Source organism: Odocoileus virginianus, chromosome 32, assembly GCF_023699985.2.
Source record: "Odocoileus virginianus isolate 20LAN1187 ecotype Illinois chromosome 32, Ovbor_1.2, whole genome shotgun sequence".
In the NCBI taxonomy this organism is placed as follows: Eukaryota; Metazoa; Chordata; class Mammalia; order Artiodactyla; family Cervidae; genus Odocoileus; species Odocoileus virginianus.
The window spans coordinates 28,087,414-28,114,073 of NC_069705.1; the positions used below are offsets into that span (position 1 = coordinate 28,087,414).

Sequence of the window (26,660 nt, forward strand, 5' to 3'; positions counted from 1 at the left end):
ATCAAATGACCCTTTGCTGAAAAGGGTTTGGTGTTGTTTGGTTTAGGAAGAGAACATCCAGAATATATTTAAGTAGCCACCAACTTGATGGTAAAAGAGCATCAAAGATAAATCCTATCTCAGTAGTCAAGGGCTAGTTCAGCTTAACGATCATAAAATACTGCAAGATTTCTCAGCCTCCCCCATATCTCAGAGTATCATAACCATCAAATTTTTTAGATAACACTGGAATGAACACTTCCTATGTCCCAAATCCTGTGCTGAGCTGCTTTGCACATGTGATTATTTAATCCTCACAATAACTCAGTGAAGTAGGAGCTGTTATTTTCCCTATTTAACAAAAGAGAAAATGAGGCATAGAGAGAGTGGATTTGCACAAAGCCACACAGCCAGTAAGAAACAGAGTTGGGTCTCCAGCCCACTCCTGAAGTCTTCAGAGTTCATACTCTTACCAATGATTTTCCATGTCCAAAAGATATATCCTGTCCTTCAGAAGTTGCACAGAAATGCAAAAATGCCCCATTAATATAGCTATTACCAAAAAAAAAAAAAAAAAGGAAAATAAGTGTTGATGAGGATGTGGAGAAATGGGGACCCTTGTGAACTGCTGATGGGGAATGTGAAATGGTACAGCCACTGGGAAAAACAGTATGGCGTTTCCTCAAAAAGTGAAATCTATAATTACCACGGGATCCTGCAATTCCACTCCTAGATGTATACTCAGAAGAACTGAAAGCAGGGACTCAAACCAATGCTTATGCACCAGCGTCCACAGAAGCATTATTCACAACAGCCAAAAGTTGGGAACAACCTAAATGTCTATTCACACATGAGTGGAAAAACATAATGTGGTATATATCCATAAAGTACACTATTATTCAACCTTAAAAGGGAATGAAAATTCTGATATATGCTGCAACATGGATGAACCTTGAAAACATTCTGCTAAATGAAATAAATCAGAGACATAGGGATAGATATTGCATGATTCCATTTATATAGAGGACATTAGAATAGTCCAGTCATAGCGACAGAAAGTATAATAGAGGTCACCGGGGTCTGCAAGGAGAATGAAATACAGAGTTAATGTTTCCTGGTTACAGAGTTTCTGTTTTATATGATGAAAAAGTTCTAGAAATAGGTATCAGTGACGGTTGCACAAAATTGTGATCATACTTAATGCTAGTGAATTACACACTTAAAATGGAGAAGATGGTCCATTTTATACTATGTATTGGTTCAGTTCAGTCGCTCAGTCTTGTCCGACTCTTTGCGACCCCATGAATCACAGCACGCCAGGCCTCCCTGTCCATCACCAACTCCCGGAGTTTACTCAAACTCATGTCTATCGAGTCAGTGATGCCAGCCAGCCATTTCATCCTCTGTCATCCCCTTCTCCTCTTGCCCCCAATCCCTCCCAGCATCAGGGTCTTTTCCAATGAGTCAACTCTTCACATGAGGTGGCCAAAGTACTGGAGTTTCAGCTTCAGCATCAGTCCTTCCAATGAACACTCAGGACTGATCTCCTTTAGGATGGACCAGTTGGATCTCCTTGCAGTCCGAGGGACTCTCAAGAGTCTTCTCCAACACCACAGTTCAAAAGCATCAATTTTTTGGTGCTCAGCTTTCTTCACAGTCCAACTCTCATATCCATACATGACCACTGGAAAAACCATGACTAGACGGACCTTTGTTGGCACAGTAACATCTCTGCTTTTTAATATGCTATCTATACTTTACCACAATTTAAAAAAGAAAGATGCAAAATGTTCTCTGTTCCCTTGAACATTTTGTAACAGCTCCCTAAAACAACAACCGTTTTTAACTAATTTCATTTCGTAAGGTCCTGTTTCAGAATAAATTATGCTTGAATGAATCCTGGTTCTTTCCAAATGATATTGTGGGTACAGCTAAGAATTCCTCAGGTTAAAGTGCACACCTTAAAATAGAAGCAAACTATAAACCATAGCCAGCTGCTCCCTGGCCATAAATGGAAGCACTTTGTTTTTCAGATGACCGTCCTGCTGGAACTCGGAGTGTGAGGGCTCCAGTTACAAAAGTGCATGGCGGTGCTGGCGGCACACAGAAGATGCCATTCTGTGACAAATGTGGGAGTGGCATCGTGTAAGTTTCAATTTCAACCCAAAATTCACCATCAATCTTGGCATCAGTTCCCTATTTCCTCTACTTTAAGAATCCAGAGATACAAGAGACTTTAGGTTTTATGAAAAACAAATTTCCATTCAGCGAACTGAAATATAAATGTCCACAACATTTCGGGCAGCTTGACCAGAAATCCTTTAGGTGTACCCCCAAATTAGCATAGAATGTGAGCTGGAAATTCTGACTTATAATTTCAGGTATATGCTCATGAAAGGAAACTGCCCCAGAAGTATATTCTAAAAGTCATTTCCAAGAATCATGACTTCACTTCAAAAAGCCCTCCCTTTGTTGATACATAGTCCTTGAATTCTTCTTTTTCTGTATAAACCCAGGAAAACAAATATGGGGGTCATCCAGTTGTTCATTAAAACACATTATCCTTAGTCGATTTCTTAAAGTTGCACAAATACTGAATATGATTTCTAGACACACAGCTTCCATTTTAGGGGCTTTAGGTGTAAATAGCCACCCTTGCTAGTTTCAGATCTTCAAGTGAACCAGATCATTTCAGTCCCTCCACCTCCTGGCCCGTGGGGGCACATCTCCCATCCCCTTTCTCTGCTCCCCTGTCTCTAGCTCTCACGAGAAGCTATCAGTCTGGTCACCCAGGAGGCATCCTTGGAGGGCGGGGGAGGGGATAAGCCTGCTTTTAGCACAGAGAGAGCTGGGAGACAGAGAAACAGGCAGGACAGGGGGCTGGGGGCAGAGAGGACCTCGTAACACACCACAGGTCGTGATGTTACCCAGAGCATTGGGTTGGCCAAAAAGTTCGTTCGGGTGTTTCCCATACGCTGCAATGGACAAACCCAAAAGGAGTGTTTTTTGGCCAATCCAACAATTGTTGCTCCGAAGTTGGATTAACTGTTTTGACAGTTTACTGTGGAAAGGCAAGTGTACCCACCCATGGAAATTCCATCTCCGCCCTTTGGTGTGTTCTGTGTTCCATAGAGTGGACGCTGGACCACTAAGCTAGACAGTAAGCAGAGGGACTTTGGTTGTGTAGACAACAACCTTGGTCACAATCTGATTCCTTTGCAGAGGATTATCTGCATCATCTCTCCTGCTTCCAAAGAAACAATGGGGAGAGATCATGAAGTAAGATCCTATCATTTCTCTAAAAAAAAGAAAACTTGTTTGAAAAATAAAAATCTGAAAAAGTCACACGTGAACAAGAGAAACCCGTGAAGATTTACTGTGGTCGTCTTGGCTCTCCCTGGCAACTGCATCAGTTCCACAGCTGTGCCCAGTTTCACAGCTATTGTTTCCTGAATGTGAAACACCTGCCTTATCTGCAGTGCTGGCTCCCTTTGGGTCATGTTTTTGGCTCTGTGTGTGTGTGTGTGTGTGTATGTGTGTTTTCACGAGGGTCTCCTTTTTCCCCCACCAGTGGTGCGGTTGTGAAAGCACGGGACAAATATCGGCATCCAGAGTGCTTCGTGTGCGCCGACTGCAACCTCAACCTCAAACAGAAGGGCTACTTCTTCGTGGAGGGGGAGCTGTACTGTGAAACTCACGCCCGGGCCCGCATGAGGCCCCCAGAGGGCTACGACACGGTCACCCTTTATCCCAAAGCTTAAGACTTAGGCAGAAGGAGCACGCACTCACCCAGGCGCACCTTCACAGGCTGGTGTTAACGGCTTTGGGCAGATTTATAGCAAAGTGCTGACGCCAAATCTAGAACCAAGATTTTAGACACATTGTATTTTTAGGAGAAGGAATGGGAGGTACACGCCTGCTGTAACAGAAACATGCATTCAACTGTTTGGGGGGGAGCTTAGCAATAACTTAATGGCATTTAAAGCAATAATTTTTTTCATGTCATTCTCCACAGTTTACATTTATATTATTATGACCATCAAACATGTAAACATCAAGATATTTGGGGAGTCCAATTGTCTTTCCTTAACCAGCTGACTTTGCAATTCTAGTAAATACCAAATGACAATCTTGTATTCTAACAAAACCTGCAGTGTCTGTTTCAACAATTACAGTGCACGTCAGGGAGAAATTCTGTAGATCTCTCTAATTTCATATTCAAATAGTCGTACTGCCGGATGCAACATAATAAATACATAAAATATTTTTAAAATACCTAATGAAGTGGCACTTGCTGAATTCAGATAAAATCAACATTCCAATGAGGGAGCCCAGTCCTGACTTGTCGTGTACACCGACAAGTATAGTGTACACGAGGGTATTTTAAGGACAAAAATAAGGTTTCTTTAATTTTTATAATTCATTTGCTCTTTCTTATGAGCCCACAATTTCTGCTGATTGGAGGGGAAGTTTTAAATTTGCTAGTTAAAGGTGATACAGTTTCAGATTAAAACAGTTTCTGTTGCTTTGAAATAGTCTCTTTCATTTTAAATGTCTCTTTCAGATAAATATTCAAAGTTCAGACTCCATCAAGGCTAGTTCTTTATTCTCAAGGCTCACCACCACCATCTTCTCCTCCCAAAGATGACACCTCCAAGAGAAGACATTTAGGGAACCCTCTGGGGAGGAAAGGGGCTGCTGCTCTCCTGGGGTCCTGCTTGTATTCTCTGCTGAAAATCCATGGTTCCACTTGTGCTGTTTTCTCAACATACTTGGAACCAGACAACAAGCCCACCTTTACCACCACCTCCAAAAGTCTCAGCTCAGCTTTCCCTTGAGTCATAGTTTCTTTGCATCTCAGACATGAACCCCATCTGGCCCCTGACTCAGCTTGGGCACCTTGCCCTTCACCATGGTGGTGCCACGGCAATGCCCCCTGAGTTGCATGTCTTACCTACTTCCCAAGCTCATCCCTGGGGACAAAGCAGAACTTATAAAACTGTGCTCTCCAAGTATAAACCATGGCAACCAGCAGGCTGGGGATGTAGGGACTGTCTCAGGCCCTTGGTCTCACCCCCTTGCCACAAAGTCATGTCTACTTGACTGCAGCTGCTGCCTCTAGGCCGGGAACAAGGATTCTCCTATTGTCCCAGGTAGAGACTAGGGCCCATGTTGTACTGCTCTGGGATTCTCCTAAACTTCTCTGATTATTTCTGACCCTGACTGGTCTGGGGTTTTGAACTAGTGACACAAGACAGAACACCTGCCCGGCGCCTATGGGCTATTTGAGATAGAAACTGTGACCCCTGTACCAAAACACAAATTCGTTCACAGAGCAATTCAAAGAAAATAGAAAACTATGTGATCAAAGGAATGGCTGTATTCAAACACATTACTTTTTTTGTTCAGATGTTATTTTTAAACATTTTTTTTTTTCTGGGAAGGATATAATCTTAAAAAGTTTGGAAGCTAGAGAGCAAATGAGTGGGAACTGATTTAGGAAATCTGAGAAAGTTAAAATCCAAAGCAGCAATGGAGAAAACTGAAGACTCAACCCACAATCTTGAAAAAGCAAGGGAACTGGTAACATAGGCATTTCTAGACTAGGGGATAAACGTGGAATTAACAATAAGGAGGGTCATGGACAAGCTGTTTGAGAAGCACTTAATCCCCACCGTGTCCCCTCTCTGCCCCTCTCTCACACACCCATTGCCTTTCCTAGTGGAAGTTTGCCTGGTATTATCTGGAGAAAGTCAAACAGCATCTCTGGAGTCAGGAAGCACAGTTGAGGGTATGTGTACCATACTAAAAAGAAGTTAAATAAGCATGAAAGACTCATGAGAAGAAAAGTGTGCATTAGACGTCATGCTGTACCTTAATGCATACGTTATGTTAGATATCAGACTGTATTTTCCTTAAAATTATATTTTATATATTTTGTAATGAACTTCTTAAGTTCAGATGTTCAATAATGAGGGGAAGAAGTAGTACAGCTTGAAAAATAGCACTAGAGCTCTAATCTGAAATTCAGGAGCCATGTGGCTTAAAGCTGAGAATTCAGTCCATGTGACTAAGGTTTGTGATTATTGTTGTTTAGTCACTAGGTCATGTCCAACTCGTTGCAACCCCATGGACTGTAGCCTACCAGGCTCCTCTGTCTATGGGATTTTCCAGGCAAGAATACTGGAGTGAGTTGCCATTTCCTCCTCCAGGGAATCTTCCTTACCCAGGATCAAAGTCTTGTCTCCCGCATTGGCAGACAGATTCTTTACCTGGGAAGCCCCAAGGCTTATGAAGCAAATTCTAAAATTGCATGTTCATTATTTTTAATTAAAATTACTCTTTTGATGATTAAATCTAGAATTTGAACATAAAGATAAATTTATGACGGAATTAACCAATAGAAATGAATGCAATATGAAAATCACTTTAAAACATATAAAATACAGGGTGAAAACAGCAATGTTACAATGAAAAGGAATTAAAACTTCTTAGAAAAGTAAACAAATAAAGCAATATTTCTCCCTGTACTAACACTTTGTCTTTCAATAATGAATTCACACCTGGGCTTATATAGGAATTCACGCCACAAACAAAGAATGCCAACCAGTTCTTATTTAGCTCTCAGAATACTATATCTTCTGAGAAAACAGATTAGTCACTGTTTTTATATTTATAAGCTTATTAAAACCAGCAATGATCAATGAAATCATCTCTGTTTAAGAACTCTAGGCTCATGATTAACTAAATTGCTCTTTTTTTCAGAGTAAACCCAGGATAGAGTTGCTACACCCTCTACCAATGGGACAACTGTTTGAATAAAAAACAGTTCTGGTTATCACATTTTCACCTGTGTAAGCAAAGAAAAGTTAATAGCTAATATGATATGCAAACAGTTTATTTATCTCTACATAAGATAATCTAAAGTTTGTCCATCACAGGAACATTCCAATATAGGCAGGATGGAGCTTGGGGGTTCTTCTACTAACAAGCTGAGTTGCAAAAGTTTATCAAGCCATCCTTTAAACAGATTTGACTTTAGCCTTGAGAAACTACTACTTTATAACCATTACTCTTTATTACCGTGTCATCGTGGCCTTTCTTTTACTTATGCTATGCCATCTGAATCTTAAGCATAAAAAACAAAATTGGAGAAAGATTTAGGGCATTCAGATAATTCAAGCAAAGAAACCATTTGTCTGATCCACATGAATATTTCAAGATAATTGTCTTAAGCTTCTATTCATGTTGGAGAGCACTCAATAAAATACTTAGTTGAGCACTTACAAAGTAAGAAATGTTGACACTGAACCCAACGAAATGGATTTTTTAATACATTGGCTATATTTACAAACTGACATTTTCAAGCTAGCTAGAATGCTTCATGTGATGGTAAGAAGTGGTTGCTTTATCATAATTTCTTTCTTTCAAATTTGTAGTAATATTATTAATCATACTTCAGAAGAACATAAAATGAGTATATACAAGTTGTTTCTGTGCCAAGGGCAAGAATATGTTGCAGAGTTTCAGACCTCCCTCTCATGAGATCAAACTCCCATTTTATCTCCTTTCCTGAAGTAGAGGGGATTGAAAAACACAACATGTGAATTACCCATCATGTGTATATATGCCAAAGTGCATGTGTATCTGTGGTTCACTAAAGCGTCAAGGTTATGCTACCAACGTCGAGTGCAAGAGCTTGCTTTGTGCACCATGATGCCTCACACAGGGGCACATGCTGTTCCGCCTGCCCCTTCACACATCTGGGCTCCAGATGCTGCTGTCTGAGTTCCTGAGGCTTCCAGCCATCACCCTTCTGGAACCCTGCTTCATGTCTCAAACCTTGTCACTCCTCCACATGAAGACAGTCCTTGATTCCAGTGCTGCTTCTGCCAGCCAATGGAAAAGACTAATTGCTGCTAACAAGTACTATTAATTTTCTACTGCCCCCTTTATGTCAAATACTTGTGTTTTGTTCTGGAGATAGCCCTTTAATCTTAAAAAAAAAAAAAGAGACTTCAAGGGTAGGAATTCTAGATATAGGAGGAAAAAATGTTGGAGAGAGAACTTGAGGAATAGAGTACTGGGCATGATCTGGACCAATTAAGGACCAAGTCTCTCTCTCTCCTTTTTTTTTTTTTTTTTCTGACTGTGCTAGGTCTTCATTGCTGCATATGGACTTTCTTTAGATGCTGTGAGTGAGAGGCAGCCACTCCATAGTTGTGGCACATGGGCTTAGTTGCCCCAAGGCATGTGGAATCTTCCTGGACCAGGGATCGAACCCATGTCCCTTGCATTGGCAGGCAGATTCTTAACCACTGGATCACCAGGGAAGTCTGTATCAAAAGTTTCTTTGACCTTAGGAAGATTTGTCCGATCTGTAGAGATGATGATACTGAGCTTGGCTCTCTGACAGAGACTGAAGCAATAGGGAATTTCTCTGAAACAAGGCACTTCCATTAGATAAGGTTGTGTCTGTGAATCTTACAGAGGGTGCCTATTTTTCCCACTCGATCTTCTGTGTCATGGACTCTTCTCAGCCAGCAAGCATGCTCACATACTCTCCAGCATGCTAAAACTCTCTCTTTCCCTTATATCTATTCCCTCTCAAGCTCCCGTGATAATCCTCTGTCTATCTCTTTAGTACAGGCAGATCAACTCTACTTTCTGAGTTTCCCCACTATATCACTATTTATAAGTCCTCTAAGGCAGCAATCAACTTCCTAAGAACCAAAGCTACTGGCTATTCTTAGTGAGTTGCGGGGTTCATTCTCCTATATAGAAGAAGTCAGGTTAAAATTAACTCTAAAAGATACCTAAAGACGCTGTAGATTTGCATTTGCACAAAGTAGCCTTTGAGATGGTCCAGAAACCATCCAAGACGTAAGTCACCAGCACATAGTTCCTCTGATCAAAGGACCAACCTTATGACAATTGCAAAATTTATCATGTCCCTTGTGACTCAGCTGGTAAAGAATCCGCCTGCAATGTGGGAGACCTGGGTGTGATCCCTGGGTTGGGAAGATCCCCTGGAGAAGAGAAAGGCTACCCACTCCAGTATTCTGGCCTGGAGAATTGCATGGACTGTATAGTCCATGAGGTCGCAAAGAGTCAAACACGACTGAGCGACTTTCACTCACTCACTCACTTGGTCACTTTTTCACACTACTATAGACTTCAGCTATGATTAATGACAGCCTTGTGATCTCAGGTTTTTAAAATGATCTTCTGGAGCTAAAACCCCAGAAGTATTTTAGTCTGGTAATAAATTGCTAAGAATAGATTTGACTAGCTTGTTTTTGTGCAAGCCCTTGAATTTGTTCCAGATTCTTGATTCTGCAGCTGTTAGTCAACAGGTGAAAATGGATTCTGTAAAGAGCTACTATTGGAAGATTCTGAAATATTGTGACTCACAGATTAAAAAAAAAACAAAACTGGCAGTACTAATTTTAATTCCAACCTTTAGCAATGAGCTTCACAAATCAGACATTTTCACAGCAGTTTCTGGACTGACTGACATGTATGGCCAGAGAAGGCATATCCCCTGACAGAAAATTCTCCACTGTCCATCTGATATGAGGTCAAATGAAATAGGAACAGTCTCACCATACTGAGAAAATAGTACAGGTGACATGTGATACCATATCAGGGAAACAAACTTTTAGTTCTAACATTAATATTTATACTCCCTCTATACTTTTGTAAAATTTAGATGAAATGCTGTCCTATATCATAACACTGTGATTTGCTATGGGTAAAAAAAAAAAAAATCAAAATAAACTGGTTTTTGGCAAAACTAGGATTTCAGAATCAAGAAGTCTAGCACTGACCAGTTAAGAGAGTTTTTGAAAAGTTCCTAAACCTTCCCATGTTTCAGTTTTTCCCACACAAATCTGGAAACTAACATTTTTCCATGAAATTCCACACTTCTCAATACCATGAAGTGTAAGCTAAGAATATTTCACCAAAAACTTAATTATTGGGGCAATAATTACACTAGGGAGGGAAAAATTTGAGCATCCCTCAGAGTAAGTGTTTTGATTCTAAACTTTGCTCACCAATTTCAGCTGGGATCATCAAACTTTTCAGTGTCACAGGCCCAGGAACTATGATAGGTGGGGCCACGAGTAATCAGATAAGACTTCCCTGGACATACATTCACAAATGCAATAAATACTCCCCAAAGTGACCAAATACATCCATTTTGGGGGTGATAGTTTCTCTCCTTAACCATCCAGTTTCTCTCTCTCACCAAAGAACAGGGTCTCCACGAATGTCTCTTGGTGTGAGGCCCTCACAAGGGGCCTCTTCTGGGATACCATTCATATCATAGACACGTTAATTATTAAAGACATTTTAAAAATGTATTATAACTTTGTTGGCTCCAAAGATGGGTTTGTTGTATATTAATGATAATGATTTTCTGACAAATAAATTATTTTTTAAAAGTTATTCTTTAGTTTACAAAAGAGAAATGAATCTTACAATCAAATGATCTTGTTGACCCTAACATCTAAAATCAACTGAACTTCTAAGTAAAGAATTGCTGCTCTGACTGATGAATTGATTGGGAAGTATCTTAAAAGTAGAGTAGATGTCTACTGAAATTAGTATGCCAGCCAAATTTGAGTTTTTTATACTGTAGCTCTTATCATCTGCTTTTTATATCCTGTACTGAACGGTATGGTTGAATCATCCCATTTAAATCCACAAGTAATTTCTGTGTACACATCTGCCATCCTAACCTACAAACATTACACAGACAAATCAGCTATTGTAGAATATTACATTATGTTAAGTATCATGTTATTAATATATAATGTTGCATAAAATAAAATTTTTATAGTAATTTCTTGTTATGGAAAGTTCATTAGTATAGGGATTAACTTCCTAAAATGTAATGCTTTTTTATCTACATTCTCCCTTCAAAATACTGAAATTTATTCAGAAGAGTAATTTGACAGATATATGGATGAAAATGTTTGCAGCTCTTCAGAAAACGTTAACTTTGTCACCATCAATCATCAATGGAGAACCTAAATTCTCAAAATTACAGTTTGTCAAAACGGTCTACAACACCACAAGAAAGACTGCCAAATCTTCCAGAGGCCATTTCTATAGGCTAGGAAACAAGAAATGGACAGCTAGTAAACAATGAAACTATGATAATTTCATTTCCATGAAATTGAGCCACATAATTATTATATAATAAATTATCCCACCATGACTTGAAATTCCTTACTGTGACTTAAAATCTGAACTTTCAATTATTTTATATTCCATCTATAATGGCTGTTATCACAAAATAATAACATATACTCATTTAACAGATTGACTTCGACAGCTCCATTTTCTGATGGACAAGGGGATTGACTGTGGCCAGGGTCAACCAGTCTTTACTTGAACAAGCCCCAGCTTCCAAGGCAACATCCATCTTTTACAAGTGGTTTACCCAGGTGCACAGAAAATCAGCACGCTCTGCAAATGAAGATTGGTGCCTCCGCGACAGCTCTAACGTGTACATTTCAATACACTGCTATTGTAAGTTCAATACTGGAAATAGGGGTCTTCTTTTAACCACAGCAAATAAATGTCTCTGTCTAGGATAGTTTGAATCCCAAGTCGCTGAAACTGACCTGACAGATGGGTTGAAACAAGAGGAACAGAACAGAATAAAACAATGAAATGGCGATCAGAGAGATCAGAGAAGGCAGGGAGTTCCTAGGTGTCTGTGTCTCTCCAAACACCCGACTCTGTCCACACAACTTCAGCTCAACAGGTGCTGCGTTAAGGCAGAGTCTGATCAGTTTCTGGATGAGCAGGGGAGACGCGGGGGGCAGGGAGCAGGGCGCCCTAATGAGCTTGTCGCTGGATTTGGGGGGCACAGCAAAGGTGAGTGGAGAAGGAAATGGCAACCGACTCCAGTATTCTTGCCTAGAGAATCCCGTGGACAAAGGAGCCTGGTGGACTGCGGTCCATGGGGTCGCACAGAGTCGGACAAGACTGAAGCGACTTGGCAGCAGCAGCAGCAGCAGCGAAGGTGGGACGTTCCCACCACGCGACCGTTGCAGGCGTCGCTCGGGCGGGGCGGGCGTTTGGGACCCGGGACCCCAGACCCCATTGCGCATCTTCCTTCTCCCCACCCCCACCGCTGCGCGCGCCCCCACTGCCCCTCGCGCGGTCCCCGCCACCCCGTTGCCAAGCAACGAGATGCCCTGGCTAGAAGCAACCGAGCAGAATGCCTTGGAGGAGGGAAGGCAGTTGGGAAGAGGCCTTGAGTAGCAGAAATGAGCCCGGGTAAGAGCCAGGCTGGGCTGGGGCTGGCCTTTGAGGGGGCGCCCTGGGAGGTGGACGGGTACTGGAGAGCGCCGCCTCCCCGACCCCGGCCCCTTCACCCCCAGAGCGAGTCGAGTCTGGGGTGCGGATCTGCAGGACTAGCCGCGCACCTCCGCCGGCCAGGAGGAAGGCATACCGGCGCCCGCCCCGCCTCCGGCCCAGCGCGCCCTCCGGTGGCCGCTCAGCGCGCTAGCGCCCTCATCCCCAGGCCTAGTCTTCCTCCTCCCCAGGCCTCGTCTCCCTCCTCCAGGCAAAGCCAACAGGCCGAAGCCCAGTGCTGTTTTGTTACAGAAAAGCGTCCTGAGGAAGAGGATGAGGTTGACTGCGTCCTCCTTTCAGCATCCAAGATCCTAAATTCTTCTGAGGGGGTAAAGGAAAACGGTAGCAGTGAAACAGGTAAAAAAAAAAACCTCCCGGCCAAGCTCGGCCCGCAGTGATACCCCTGCCTTTTTACTGTAGTAAAACTACAATAAATGACGTAGCAACCAGTACGCCGCCTAAATCCCCTGGCCCAACTGGTGTACTTCCGGTAACTTCGTCTAGTGCTAACTAACTAACACAGAATATTTCCTTTGGCCCACTTACTGTCCTGAGCACTTAAATGGATCAACTGAATCTTCACAACACCCTTAAGAAGTAGGTACGACCGTTCTCCTCATATTACAAGTGAGGAAACTGAGTGAGGCACAGAGAGGTTAATTAACTCCCCAAGGTCACACAGCAAGTGATAGAGCCAGTATTCAGCAGGGTAGCTGCAAATGTCCAGGCCTTAACATACCTGCTACACTCTACTGCTTCTCTGAATATCAGATAAGAAATTGCTGATTTTTCTGGACAATCACTAAAAAGATACCGATTCTTTCCAAAAGAACTGGTTTTATAGTAAATATCTGCGGACTACTGAAAGGGTGTATAGGGAGGGTGTCTGAAATAAAGAGCTTCAGTTTTCAAGCTCCGTATAAACCATAGGATGCACAGGGGGGCATCTGAGCACACTGGAGTCTGGCTTCCTCCAGAGAGGCTGAAGGAGGCTCCAGGGCTCTCAGAGGGGCCTCGTGTTCATGGGAGATGTCAGGGGAGGCCGTCTCTAGACTGATGGGCCCCGTTCAGATCCACAGTTGCCCCTAAACCACACGGGACACATGGGCCATCCCCACACAGAGGGACTGGGAGAAGTAACTGGAGATCTGAGGTCAGGGCAGGTTTGTCCACCTTCAGAGACCAGGGACCTTCACAAAGGCTTTGTCAAGGGCTCTGGAAACAGGGCGGGCACAGCCACGCCCCTGTAGACAAAGACAACGGGATGCCAGTGACCACCAGGATGAGCCATACCTCAGTGGCCCCCATGGAGACAGTGGGCGGACCTGCCCCCTCTCCGCTCTTCTGAGCACCGCCCATATTCTGGGGGGAGGCCAGGCAGGCACCCCTGTGCAATGTGTGGGTGGTAGGGGAGGGGCCGTGGTTCCAGAAGTCCTGACCCAGGGAGAAGTTCTCACAGACAGTTTAGACAGCTCCACACTGCAGGGAGAGCATTTAAGGTCAGAAGAGACTGAGGGACTTGAATTTGGCAAGACTGTATGTTCTCTAACGTGAGCGAGATGTAAGGCTCTGGATGAAAATGCCAGCGTTCATAGAAAATGATGTTACGTACAAAATAGCACATAGGCTTGGCTGAGAGATCCTGTCTTTCTCGCTCGAGCGTGCTGGGTATAAGGCAGGGGCTCAATCAGTGAGAGATACGCTAATTCAGGCGTGATGAAGGATGGCACGGCTCTTCTGCCTACAGCTAAAGACAAAATTCGGACGTGTGACCCTGTGCCCTGCCCTCTTTCTGTTCTCTTAGCTACACTTCATCATCACCAAGAGGTCTGTTCTTTGGGTACTGACCAACAGAACATTAATGTGATTTGCATAAATAACACTGAATTACAATGCCCTGCAATAGTTCTCAGGTCTCTGATTTAAAGTAGTTAATATATGAAGTGGTGGAGTATATGGAATGTCAGAGGTGGCTGGGGAGTGGGCAATTTTATTTCAAACAGGATGGGAGAAGACTTCATTAGCAGATGACATCTGAGCAAAGGCCTGAAGGAGGTCAAGGAGTCGTCAGTGCAGATTTCTGGGGAAAGAACATTCCGGGAAGAGAGGACAGCAGCTGCAGGTGCCCTGAGGTGGGAGGAGGCCTGGTATGTTTGAGGAATAGCTAGTGACAGGGGCAGAATGAGTGAGGAGGAAGAGGATGGCAGGAGGGTTCAGAGAGGAAACTGGGCTTTGCAGTTCCATGTATGATGAGAGGGCTTGTTGGGAGCAGACCAGGAAGCAGTGAACTGGAGCAGTCATCCCTGCTCTCCATCTCAATTAGAAATTTTAAATTTACCAAACCAACATCATATTGATAACATCCTTGCTACTACAGTAATATTAGTAACGTTTTCTTGAGTACTTACTGTATGCCACACACCGTGTAAGGCTTTGCCTAGAAACTAGACACTGATCCTGCACGGCAAGCATCTGGCGAAGTCAGGATTCCAGCCCAGGCAGCCTGGCTGCAGGGCTCCCGGGACAGTGCCTTGTGCAGGGACATACCCTACCCTGTGCCCTACTTTCCCCATAGGACTTACTCCCGTCCTACACACTCTATCTTCCGTGCCCCTCACTAGAAGGGACGCTTCACATGGGCAGAGATGTTGCATGTCTTGTTCAACTGTAAGATCGCCAGCACCTTGGACAGTACTTGATAGATAGCAGGTGTTCAAAAACAGTTGTTGCACGAATGAATGAAGGCTTGGATGGAGCAGCTCACAAGGCTGCAGAAAACAATTCCTTCTAGGAGTGAATGGGAATTGCCACAGCAAAACTCAGTGTTTGAACCTGAGAATTAAAAAGCTTCAATTACAGAGTATCTAACATCATATATAGAATTATCACCACATCACATTTTTAAAATTCATTTGTTCTCCCTGCTCTGTTAGCTACAGCTATGCCCTTAAAACTTTCTCTATACGTTGAACAGGCTGCCCTGATAGCTCAGTGGTAAAGAATCCACCTGCCAATGCAGGAGACTTGGGTTTGATTCCTTGGTGGGAAAGATGCCCTGGAGAAGGAAACGGCAACCTACTGCAGTTTCTTGCCTGGGAAATCCCATGGACAAATTTGGTGGGCTACAGTCTAAGGGGTCAGACATAACTTAGCAACTAAACAACAAAAATACATCTACTATGACATAAGCTCCTTTAGACTTTAGAATAAATTCCCCATATCTTTACCTAAAGTATCTCAAAAGGCATCCTGTCGCAAACTACCTTGTTTTTAAATACTGATATTTAAATATGAAACAGCTAGAGAATTTAAGTTCAATCTAATCTGAATAATATTTCTATCAATCTGAATAGAGATTAAGCCTCTTCAGGACTGGCACCACATCCTCTACTTGGTCTAAATACTTCCCAATATTGTACGTTTAGCAAGGACTTAATAAACTGTGACATGTGATTCTGTTCCCTCTCCTGTGCTTCATTCATAACTTCTCTTCCAATTCTAGAAACACAAAATCCTATGTGGTTCTTTAAGTATTGATGAATTTTAAAATTATCTTCCCATTGGGAATAAGGAGCAACCAGTGTCTCTGAAACTCATAAGAAAAATAAAAAGTTCTTTTGATAGCTTTTTAAAATAAGTGACTCTCTTTGCCTACCCTGTATCTTCACTGAATCATCAGAACTTTGCTGGAGAAAAACACTCACTTCCGAGTCATACTGTGGATCTCAATGCTATTTGGAAAAGTTACTTTATTTCCCTAGAAAACACTTTATCAAGCCCTCTCCAAGATAACTATTTCACTTTTCTTGTTTCATGAAATCTCCAGCACCTCATACCACTACCTCTTAATGGGCAACATGATCTCATACTGTATGAAAAAATTAGAAGCAGTCAGGCCCAAACACCCTGACCCACAAGGGCGCCCACTCTCACCACTACTATTCAACATAGTTTTGGAAGTTTTGGCCACAGCAATCAGAGCAGAAAAAGAAGTAAAAGGAATCCAGATAGGAAAAGAAGAAGTGAAACTCTCACTGTTTGCAGATGACATGATCCTCTACATAGAAAACCCTAAAGACTCTACCAGAAAATTACTAGAGCTAATCAATGAATATAGTAAATTTGCAGGATATAAAATTAACACACAGAAATCCCTTGCATTCCTATACACTAACAATGAGAAAACAGAGAAATTAAGGAAACAATACCATTCGCCATTGCAATGAAAAGAATAAAATACTTAGGAATATATCTACCTAAAGAAACAAAAGACCTATACATAGAAAACTATAAAACACTGCTGAAAGAAATCAAAGAGGACACAAACAGATGGAGAAATATATCGTGTTCATGGATTGGAAGAATAAATATTGTCAAAATGGCTATACTACCCAAAGCAATCTATAGATTCAATGCAATCCCTATCAAGCTACCAACAGTATTTTTCACAGAACTAGAACAAATAATTTCACAATTTGCATGGAAATACAAAAAACCTCGAATAGCCAAAGCAATCTTGAGAAAGAAGAATGGAACGGGAGGAATCAACCTGCCTGACTTCAGGCTCTACTACAAAGCCACAGTCATCAAGACAGTATGGTACTGGCACAAAGACAGAAATATAGATCAATGGAACAAAATAGAAAGCCCAGAGATAAATCCACATACCTATGGACACCTTATCTTTGTCAAAGGAGGCAAGAATATACAATGGAGAAAAGACAACCTCTTTAACAAGTGGTGCTGGAAAAACTGGTCAACCACTTTTAAAAGAATGAAACTAGAACACTTTCTAACACCATACACAAAAATAAACTCAAAATGGAATTAAAGATCTAAATGTAAGACCAGAAACTATAAAACTCCTAGAGGAAAACACAGGCAAAACACTCTCTGACATAAATCACAGCAAGATCCTCTATGAACCCCCCTCCCAGAATATTGAAAATAAAAGCAAAAATAAACAAATGGGACCTAATGAAACTTAAAAGCTTTTGCACAACAAAGGAAACTATAAGCAAGGTGAAAAGACAGCCTTCAGAATGGGAGAAAATAATAGCAAACGAAGCAACAGACAAAGGATTAATCTCAAAAATATATAAGCAACTCCTGCAGCTCAATTTCAGAAAAACAAATGACCCAATAAAAAAGTGGGCCAAAGAACTAAACAGACATTTCTCCAAGGAAGACATACAGATGGCTAACAAACACATGAAAAGATGCTCAACATCACTCATTATCAGAGAAATGCAAATCAAAACCACAATGAGGTACCACTTCACGCCAGTCAGAATGGCTGCTATCCAAAAGTCTACAAGCAATAAATGCTAGAGAGGGTGTGGAGAAAAGGGAACCCTCTTACACTGTTGGTGGGAATGCAAACTAGTACAGCCACTATGGAGAACAGTGTGGAAATTCCTTAAAAAACTGGAAATAGAACTGCCATGTGACCCAGCAATCCCACTCCTGGGCATACACACCGAGGAAACCAGAACTGAAAGAGACACGTGTACCCCAATGTTCATCGCAGCACTGTTTATAATAGCCAGGACATGGAAGCAACCTAGATGCCCATCAGCAGACGAATGGATAAGAAAGCTGTGATGCATATACACAATGGAATATTACTCAGCCATTAAAAAGAATACATATGAATCAGTTCTAATGAGGTGGATGAAAATGGAGCCCATTATATAGCATGAAGTAAGCCAGAAAGAAAAACACCAATACAGTATACTAACGCATATATATGGAATTTAGAAAGATGATAATGATAACCCTATATACAAGACAGAAAAAGAGACACATGTACAGAACAGACTTTTGGACTCTGGGAGAAGGCTGGGGGGGGATGATCTGAGAGAATAGCATTGAAACATGTATATTATCAATTGTGAAACAGATCACCAGTCCAGGTGTGATGCATGAGACAAATGCTCAGGGCTGGTGTATTAGGATGACCCAGAGGGATGGGATGGGGAGGGAGGTAGGAGGGGGGTTCAGGATGAGGAACACATGTAAATCCATGGTTGATTCATATCAATGTATGGCAAAAACCACTACAATATTGTAAAGTAATTAGCCTCCAACTAATATAAATAAATGAAAAAACAAACAAATTCTGCTAAGCTACCTGGCTGTGTGCCACATTCTCTGCTGCCCCCACTTGCATGGAAGGATTGTCTCTGCATCTCTCCTGGAATTCTGTAGTTCTTAACTTTGGCCTCATTCTCCAGAATTATTCTTCTCCATTTCCACTACATGATTTCCACAGCAAGCAGGTAGACTAGACTCTCTCAAGTTAAAAAAAAATTCTTGGACCTTTGTATCTCTTCCCCAAATGCCTGTCCCCACCAGGCACCTTATCCACTGCCACAGTAAAAGCAGAAAATGCTGCCTATATATATATCCAATGCTACAAACCTCCACCGTCCACAGGAGAACAAGACGGAGAGAGGGAGGTCCATGTAGAAGCCGTCTAGAAAGCCCACGCTCTTTCCTTAAGATCTTCATTCGCTCTATCTCTTGATCAAGTCTTTGGATTTCTTTTTGCCCCACATTTCTTACTCCACCTTAGCAAAAGGAGTCCTTATATTTAGCCCTAAACTTGCAAGTCCTAACAAGACAAAGGAAATCTGTGCAGAAAAGGGAGGCTGTTGCTACGGGTGCAGGAAGAGAGAAAATTGTGAATAGGAAATCCATTAAGAATAAAGCTAAAGGCTGGGAATGTTTACAGCAATTATATCTTTGGGGTTAAATAGTTTTGTGAGAATTATAGTTACAGAACAAAGTGTGAACATCATGAAACGTGAAAATAATATCACTATCAAACATCATGACAACTGGGGAGCAAATGTGGGAGGAAGGATGAGACCAATTTTCTCATCATTTACTTCCTTTTTTGGCATGGATGGAGTAAATCAACACTGAATATTCAGATCAGAAAAGTATGTTACTTGCAGGTGTCTTCTTTACCTGCTGAGCCACCAGGGAAGCCCCACTTAAAACATAAAATTTCCAATCTCTTAATCCTTTTCATGACCCATTTCCAATATTTTAGAGGACTCTCATAGGAAATAATCTCTCATGTAGTGAGTAAAAATCTGAATACTAGCAATGAATTTGACTATTTGCAGTTTTCTTTATCAAATATAAATCTAATATTATTATTTAAAAGTAGAATGCATAATATCCCATTGATTGAAAATCATTTGTTTTTTTCACGTATATGTCTAGAGAGCTGACTAAAGGGTGGGTACCTAAAGTTTTGTTGTTGTTTTTCAGTCACTAAGTCGTGTCTGACTCTTTGTGACCCTGTGGACTGCAGCACACCAGACTTCCCTGTCCTTCACTGCCTCCTGGAGTTTGCTCAAACTCATGTCCATTGAGTCAGTGATGCCATCCAACCATCTCATCCTCTGTCAACCCCTTCTCTTCCTGCTCTTAATCTTTTTCAGCATCAGGGTCTTTTCCAATGAGTTGGCTCTTTGCATCAGATGGCCAAAGTATTGGAGCTTCAGCTTTAGCATCAGTCCTTCCAATGAATATTCAGGGTTGATTTCCTTTAGGATTGACTGGTTTGAGCTCCTTGCTGTCCAAGGGACTCTCAAAAGTCTTCTCCAGCACCACAGTTTGAAAGCATCAGTTTTTCAGTGCTCAGTCCTCTTTATGGTCCAGCTCTCTCATTCATACATACTGGAAAAACCATATGTAGCTTAGACTATACGGACCTTTGTCGGCAAAGTGATGCCTCTGCTTTTAATATGCTATCTAGGTGTGTCATAGCTTTCCTTCCAAGGAGCAAGCATCTCTAATTCTGGATGGTGGGAGTCTAGGTGATATATTCTTTTTTCATTTGCATTTTGATCTATTAAAATTTGAGTTCATCAGAAGAGGTTATTTTATATTTTACTTTTTAAAATTAATTTATTTCAATTGGAGGCTAATTACTTTACAATATTGTAGTGGTTATTTTAGAGTTTGAAAAACTTTGGGATGCCTTACAGGACTGGTCCAGACCTTGAGTTCCTCTTTTTCTCTCTGAGACGAACATTTCTGACTACCATTTATTCCCAGTAAGATGCAAAGCTGAGCAGTAACCAGATGGACTCACTGTCCGTCCATGCCCTGTGATGAAGGTGGGATTCTTCAGTTGGCCAAATGACTCCAGGTTGTGAACCAGAGCTGTTCTCTCAGTGATAAGGGCCAGATTGGGACGGGATGGGAGGGAAGATGCTTTGCAACCAGATTCTATAACATCTGGCAAGCTTCCATTCCAAAGGAGATACGCTGAACTCTTTAGAAACCTTCTCTTAAACATCAGAAATTGCCAGCCTAGGGGGAACATTCTAACATAACTCTCATTTCATTCAGGACATTTTTTTTAAATAAAAATTTTGCATATGTCACGAAATTTGCAAACATTATATAGTCTCTCCCCTCCTGCAGATCTATGATCTGTTTTTTAGGAAGGAACACACAGATCTTTATAGCACTTTGCTTAAGAACATGACAAGACCTATGTTCTACTAATCTAAACTGTTTTCCAGATTAAGGAAGAAAAACATCGCATGGCTGTTGCGCAGACACCGAGACCTATATAGTACTTTGCCAAGGGTCTCCCATCATATGAGAATTGTTCATTTTTATACCATAAAATGTATAGTTTATATCTCTGAAATAAAGATATCTAAGTTTCAGAGTATTTAAGTTTGGTGTTACAAGTTAATGATTTATTATAAAATTAAAACCACTGTTACAACCTCAAGTAGGTGCAGTATTTTAAGCCAGGTGAAAATTATTTCTTAATTCGTTATACATGTAGCACTGGGTTTATCCTAATGTGAACATCAGTCTTCTCATTATCTCTTTGTCTCACCATCCAAGGAAGCTGAGACTGCTTTCCATTCACATTGTTTAAAAATAACATTAAGAATTAAATCACATCATTTTTCAATTTTACTTTTTAGAACACGGCTGTGTATCAGAATCAGAAAATCAAATCCAACCACAATCAGCATTGAAAGTGAGTATATTTGATTTTATTTTCTCAGAGAACCTGTGTAAAGTCTGATCTTTCTCAGAATACTTGAGAGTGAGCAAGAATGATTAAGAATGTAAGCCAGCCACCTGACCCTCCACATGATCCCTGTAGTAGGCAACTTTGGGGGACATATTTTTTTAATTCTAACAAAGTGTGCGTTCATGCGTGCTAAGTCGCTTCAGTCGTGTCTGACTGTGCGACCCCATGGACTGTACAGCCTGACAGTCTCTTCTGTCCATGGGATGCTCCAGGCAAGAATACCGGAGTGGGTAGTCATGCCCTTCTCCAGGGGATCTTCCTGACCCAGGCCTCCTGCACTGCAGGCGGATTCTTTACCGTCTGGGCCTCTAGGGAATCCCATAACAAAATGTATGTTCACCTACAGATGTTCAATTGCATCCCTGTATAACTTTGTTTTAGGCCCTTCAGCAACAACTGGAATCATTTCAGGCTCTCCGAATACAGACTCTGCAAAATGTTAGCATGGTATGTTTCTTTTAATTTTCATAGAAAATATCCAAACTGAGGACACCATCGTACATGTCTAAGCTGACAACCCCTAGCCAATTGATCACTTGAAACTAAATGTAATAAAATAGAGCTGCAATCTATTCTAGACCCCAAATTTGCAGGAAACTACATTGTTATACCTGTTTTTTTTTTTTTTAAAATGTATGTTTAAACTGCTACCTGTATACAGTCTACAAATAGGGACTCTCGTCATAAGTGATAGAAAATCTAACTCAAAGTGAGGAGAAGGTGCCCCTTGTCAGCTCTGGTAATGAAAACCCAGGGATAATGCACCTGGGGACGGCTTTATCCGTGTGACCCGGACTACATCATCGGAGAACCAGCCTCACTCCTCATCATGGTTCTGCTTTTGACAGTATTGGATTCTCAGACTCCAGGTGGTAGCAAAAGGGTTGCTAAAAGCTCCGGCCTTTATCTTTCCAGACTCCAGTTAGAGAAGAGACTCTGCTTGTCTCTCTTAGCAGTTTGTCCTGATTCTGATGGCCCCACATGCATTCTTGAAAGCAGTCCCCGTTCAGAATGAGGCAATGCCGCTCTGACTGGTCACATGCTCACCCCTTGGAGCTGGAGGTGGGCTCTCTTACCACCACCAAACGCACGGGGACTTTATCCAGAAGAAACAAGGGGTAGTGTTGACAGGATAGGGTGTGGATGCTGGGGGTACAGATCACAACACATACAACTAGAGGCCCTATATAAACCTCATCCTGATATTCCTGTACAAGAAGCAAGTGTGGGGAAATGGGAAGAGAAGGTAAAATCCTCCTGAGGCTGACACAACAGATTCCATTCTGATGACCGAGTCAAGGATCTCTGATTTATTCAACAATGTAAAAATCAAACATCTAAAGTTACTTTAATTCAGAAGGTTTTACTTTCCTCAGTTAAGTCTTTCTGATTTTATTATCACATAGTAAAGGCATATCTTTCTTAAAGATTCCTTCAATGATAGAGATTACAGTAAGTTTAATTTATATTTTATATGATGGCCAATAATTTTTGTGTAGGAAATTTAAAGATATCTTTTAATTATATCTATTATTCTTGTGCATCCATAAGTTTATAAATCAAAGTCTGACATTCTTAATTTGTCTTTTAAAGGTACAATCTGAAATCAGTGAAATATTGAACAAAAGTATTATTGAAGTAGAAAACCCAGAATTTAACCCAGAAAAAAATCTAGTATCCGGCACACACAATGAAACGGCTTTGGTATGTTCTTCAACATAAAATCATTTCTACATTTAGGTACTTCAGAAATGTTACAACCTTTGATCTTCATCTTTACATTCTCCCCTTCTTCACAGGGTGACTGGATTGTCAGAGGTGAAAATAAGGAAACTCCTGTCCTGAAAACCCTAAAAGATGTATGTTTACCTCCTCCATACTTCAACAATTTTCTTATTTCTCTTAGAAGAGCATATGAGGGGCATTTGACTTAGTCCAGATATCTAAAGATTACCAAGTAAACTGAAATGCAAGGCAGCTTTAATAGCCTTTCTATCCATTTATGAGTTCTCCTACTTTTAGGACTGACTTAGACCCAGAGTGAATTCTCTAGAACAGGTCCAAACCAGAGTCACTGTGTCTCCACTTATTAGAACTCACATTTCCAGAACAGTCACAGCCCTAGATACACTTGAAACTAGGAAGACAAGCTAAGGTTGACATACAGAAAGAATGAAAATTTTCATTTTCTTTAAACTTCCCTTTGAACTATGGCTTCTCTCTTCCCCATCAATGTATGATGGTCTCTTGAGAAATGCTGGATTTCTATTTCTGAAGTTGAGGGGTTGGCCCTGCTATCTCACTACTTAACTTAAGGAAATAAGTATAATTTCTAAGGAAACTGTGAAGACCAGAGTTACAGATCTCAAAATAAAGGTAGATTTTCCTGAAGAAAATGAATCATATTCGTTAGGCTTCTCTGCTGCAGAAATGGATAAAATGTTCATTCTGGTTGTAAAAATATATCCTCCCCAAAATACTGTCTTAATTTGTTGGTCATGTAGCAAATGACAGTACATTTATAGTGTGATTTTTATTTTTACTAGCCTATAGAGAATCAAGAAGAAACCCTTTCTACGGAGAAAATTCATCATTTTGAGGATTCCAGGACTCTTCATTCAGTAGAAGAAAAATGCAGTAGTGATAGTATTGACAGTCTTCCTCAAAGTATAGATGTTCCATGCCAGATACATTTCAAGGACATACTAACTCTGAGAACTTCGACAGATAATTCAGCTTCAGAAAATTCTGACAGGTTGAAAAACTATAATAACTTTTATAATTTTTTACCTAATGCACCTCAAAATGGGATGGCTCAAGCTGAGACGCTAATTCTGGATAAGTCCAGAATGACAATGCCTCTTCTCAAGAATGGATTTTGTGAAAATTTAGATGATATTTGCCATTCCATCAAACAAATGAAGGAAGAGCTTCAAAAGTCACATAATAGGGAACTGGCACTTACAAACGAACTGCAGACTTTAAAAGCTGTTCCAAGGCACGGTAATTATGACCTGCCCTCCATTCACAAGGAAAAAAACAACTTTATTAAGGAAGAAAATATTAAAAGTAACTTAAGTGAAGATATAAAATCAAAGAGAATTTTGGAATTAGAGGCATTAGTAAACAAATTGCTCCCACTTAGGGAAACAGTGTCAAAATTCCATGTGAATTTTTGTAGGAAATGTAAAAAATTATCTAGGAGTGAAATACACAGGGGAAAAAGGAATGAGAAAAACAATAAAGAAATTCCTATCACTGACAAGAATATTGCAGATTTAAAACTCCATTCCAGAGTCCCGAGATATACATTAGCATTCTTTGACCCAACAAAATATGAAATGAAAGACAAAGAAAAACAACCATTTACAGTAAAACAAGGATCAATAATAGTTGAAAATGAGAAAACATCCAAAGTCAATTCTGTTACTGAGCAATGTGTAGCAAAAATTCAGTACTTACAGAATTACTTGAAAGAATCTATGCAAATACAGAAAAAAGTAATGAAACTAGAGAATGAAAACCTAACCCTTAAAACAAAAATTAAACCTCTTGTCTTTACCACACAATCTCTGATACAGAAAATTGAAATGTATGAAAAGCAACTTAAGACACTGGTTGAAGAAAAGAATACTCTCCAGTCCAAGTTAACTAAAACAGAAGAAGATGGCAAAGAGTGTCTTAAAGAATTGAAAAAAATAGTTAGTAACTATAATGTTCTCCAAGGACAAAATAAAACCCTCGAGGAAAAAAACAGTCAACTTTCTTTGGAGAATCAACAAATAATAGAAACATTAGATCAACTAAAAAGTAAGGAACACAAAACTCAAAGTGATATGGCCATTGTCAATAATGAAAACAAACGATTGAGCATAGAAATGGAATCAATGAAAACAAATATTCTATTGATACAAGAGGAAAAAGAAATGTTAGAGAAAAAAACACATCTACTTCTAAAGGAAAAAGGTGCACTGGAAAATGAACTGAAAGAAAACCATCTAGAGACAGCACAGCTAAAAGAGAAAGCAAGATCGGCAAAAATCGAACAAGAGACACTTCTTCAGATAGTAGAAACGGTTAAAAATGAAAAGCTTAATCTTGAAACAACCTTACAAGAATCTACTGCTGCGAGAGAGATGATGGCAAGAGAAATTGAGGACATTCAAAAGTACCAATCTACCGCGGAAGAGAATTTTCTGCAAGAAATAAAAAATGCAAAGTCAGAAGCAAGTATTTATAAGAATAGTTTGTCAGAAATGGGCAATGAATGTGAACTGTTATCAAAAATGGTAATGGAAATTAAGACCGATAATCAGCTTCTAAAAGAAGAACTAAAAAAAAATAGTCAAGAAACTATAAAATTTGAAAATAGCATCTGTAGACTTGAGGAAGACAAAGTACTCTTAGAAAACTACGTAAGGAGTATAGAGAATGAAAGGGACACCTTGGAATTTGAGATGCGGAATCTTCAAAGAGAATATTCAAATCTAAGTGAAAAAATCTGCAGTCACCATACTGATCTCTCAAAAATGGGTCATGTTTCAAGGAAAGATAAATTCCATTTTGACATCTATGATATTTATGAAGACACCTCTAGTCCTGGGAATAGGCCTTTAGCCCTGGGTTTGAAAGGTATGTATTAGATTGGTGGATTCATAGAAATGTGTTTAAGATTTCTTTTGTCTATCAGGTTTAGCCAGAGGACAGTAATAAGAATGTGAACATTATTTTTGTAAGATTTGTATCCAATTCATTACATAGTGGAATTTCTTAGAGATTTTGGACCTTTGATGTGTTATTTTATTTATAGTACTTCTATATAGTGTATATGGCTAAAGCAACTTTGGTAGCAAGTGGGAAATTTTTTTAATTATTATTTTTCCACGGTACACATAGCAGTCCCATTTTTTCAAAAATTCTTCTCTTTTTCCTCCCAGGAACTCCGAGTAAACTGTATCAATTGCTTCCATCCAAGACATGTAAATAAATTTCTGAAAACATTTCAAAATCTTTCATCCGAGTACTTTTTTCAACAAAAAGTTTTAAATTGACCTCCACATCTGATCACAATTACCTTATAATTGATTGGGCTATTTTTTAATTAGAAATTGGAATTAGGTATATTTTCTCATGCTGTCAAGAACTATAAACACCTGAGACTTTATCCAGTTTGTAAGCTAATGAGTTAGTGGGTTCCAGTGTCACGGGTTCCAGTGGAAGACGT

General features: G+C 40.4%; 2 protein-coding genes across 6 annotated transcripts in view; both read left to right on the forward strand.

Annotated features, from left to right (window-relative positions):
• Positions 1-4,512, forward strand: part of PDLIM3 (PDZ and LIM domain 3) — a 30,744-nt gene extending 26,232 nt beyond the window's left edge. For all 3 annotated transcript variants that reach the window (XM_020889914.2, XM_020889913.2, XM_020889915.2), the window contains 2 exons: positions 2,013-2,124; positions 3,551-4,512. In XM_020889914.2, the coding sequence (XP_020745573.1) occupies positions 2,013-2,124; positions 3,551-3,740 (302 nt within the window). In that variant the 3' untranslated portion in view covers positions 3,741-4,512. The remainder of the gene's footprint in view (positions 1-2,012; positions 2,125-3,550) is intronic.
• Positions 4,513-12,160: 7,648 nt separating this feature from the next.
• CCDC110 (coiled-coil domain containing 110) lies at positions 12,161-26,436 on the forward strand. 3 transcript variants are annotated; one of them, XM_020889910.2, is made up of 8 exons: positions 12,161-12,276; positions 12,566-12,711; positions 21,324-21,379; positions 21,818-21,883; positions 23,030-23,140; positions 23,236-23,295; positions 23,983-26,068; positions 26,374-26,436. In XM_020889910.2, the coding sequence occupies exons 1-8, from the start codon at positions 12,218-12,220 to the stop codon at positions 26,421-26,423; spliced, it is 2,634 nt and encodes an 877-aa protein (XP_020745569.2). In that variant the 5' UTR covers positions 12,161-12,217; the 3' UTR covers positions 26,424-26,436. The 3 variants fall into 3 exon arrangements, with proteins under 3 accessions (XP_020745569.2, XP_020745570.2, XP_020745571.2); XM_020889911.2 differs by having other exon boundaries at positions 12,187-12,276; positions 12,607-12,711; XM_020889912.2 differs by lacking the exon at positions 12,566-12,711 and having other exon boundaries at positions 12,187-12,276.
• Positions 26,437-26,660: the final 224 nt, after the last annotated feature.

Coding starts and splice junctions, on each gene's coding strand:
- CCDC110 (XM_020889910.2), top strand. CDS start 12,218: ATGCCTTGGAGGAGGGAAGGCAGTTGGGAAGAGGCCTTGAGTAGCAGA. Junction 12,277..12,565: donor AGTAGCAGAAATGAGCCCGG/GTAAGAGCCAGG, acceptor TCCCTCCTCCAG/GCAAAGCCAACAGGCCGAAG. Junction 21,884..23,029: donor CTCTGCAAAATGTTAGCATG/GTATGTTTCTTT, acceptor TGTCTTTTAAAG/GTACAATCTGAAATCAGTGA.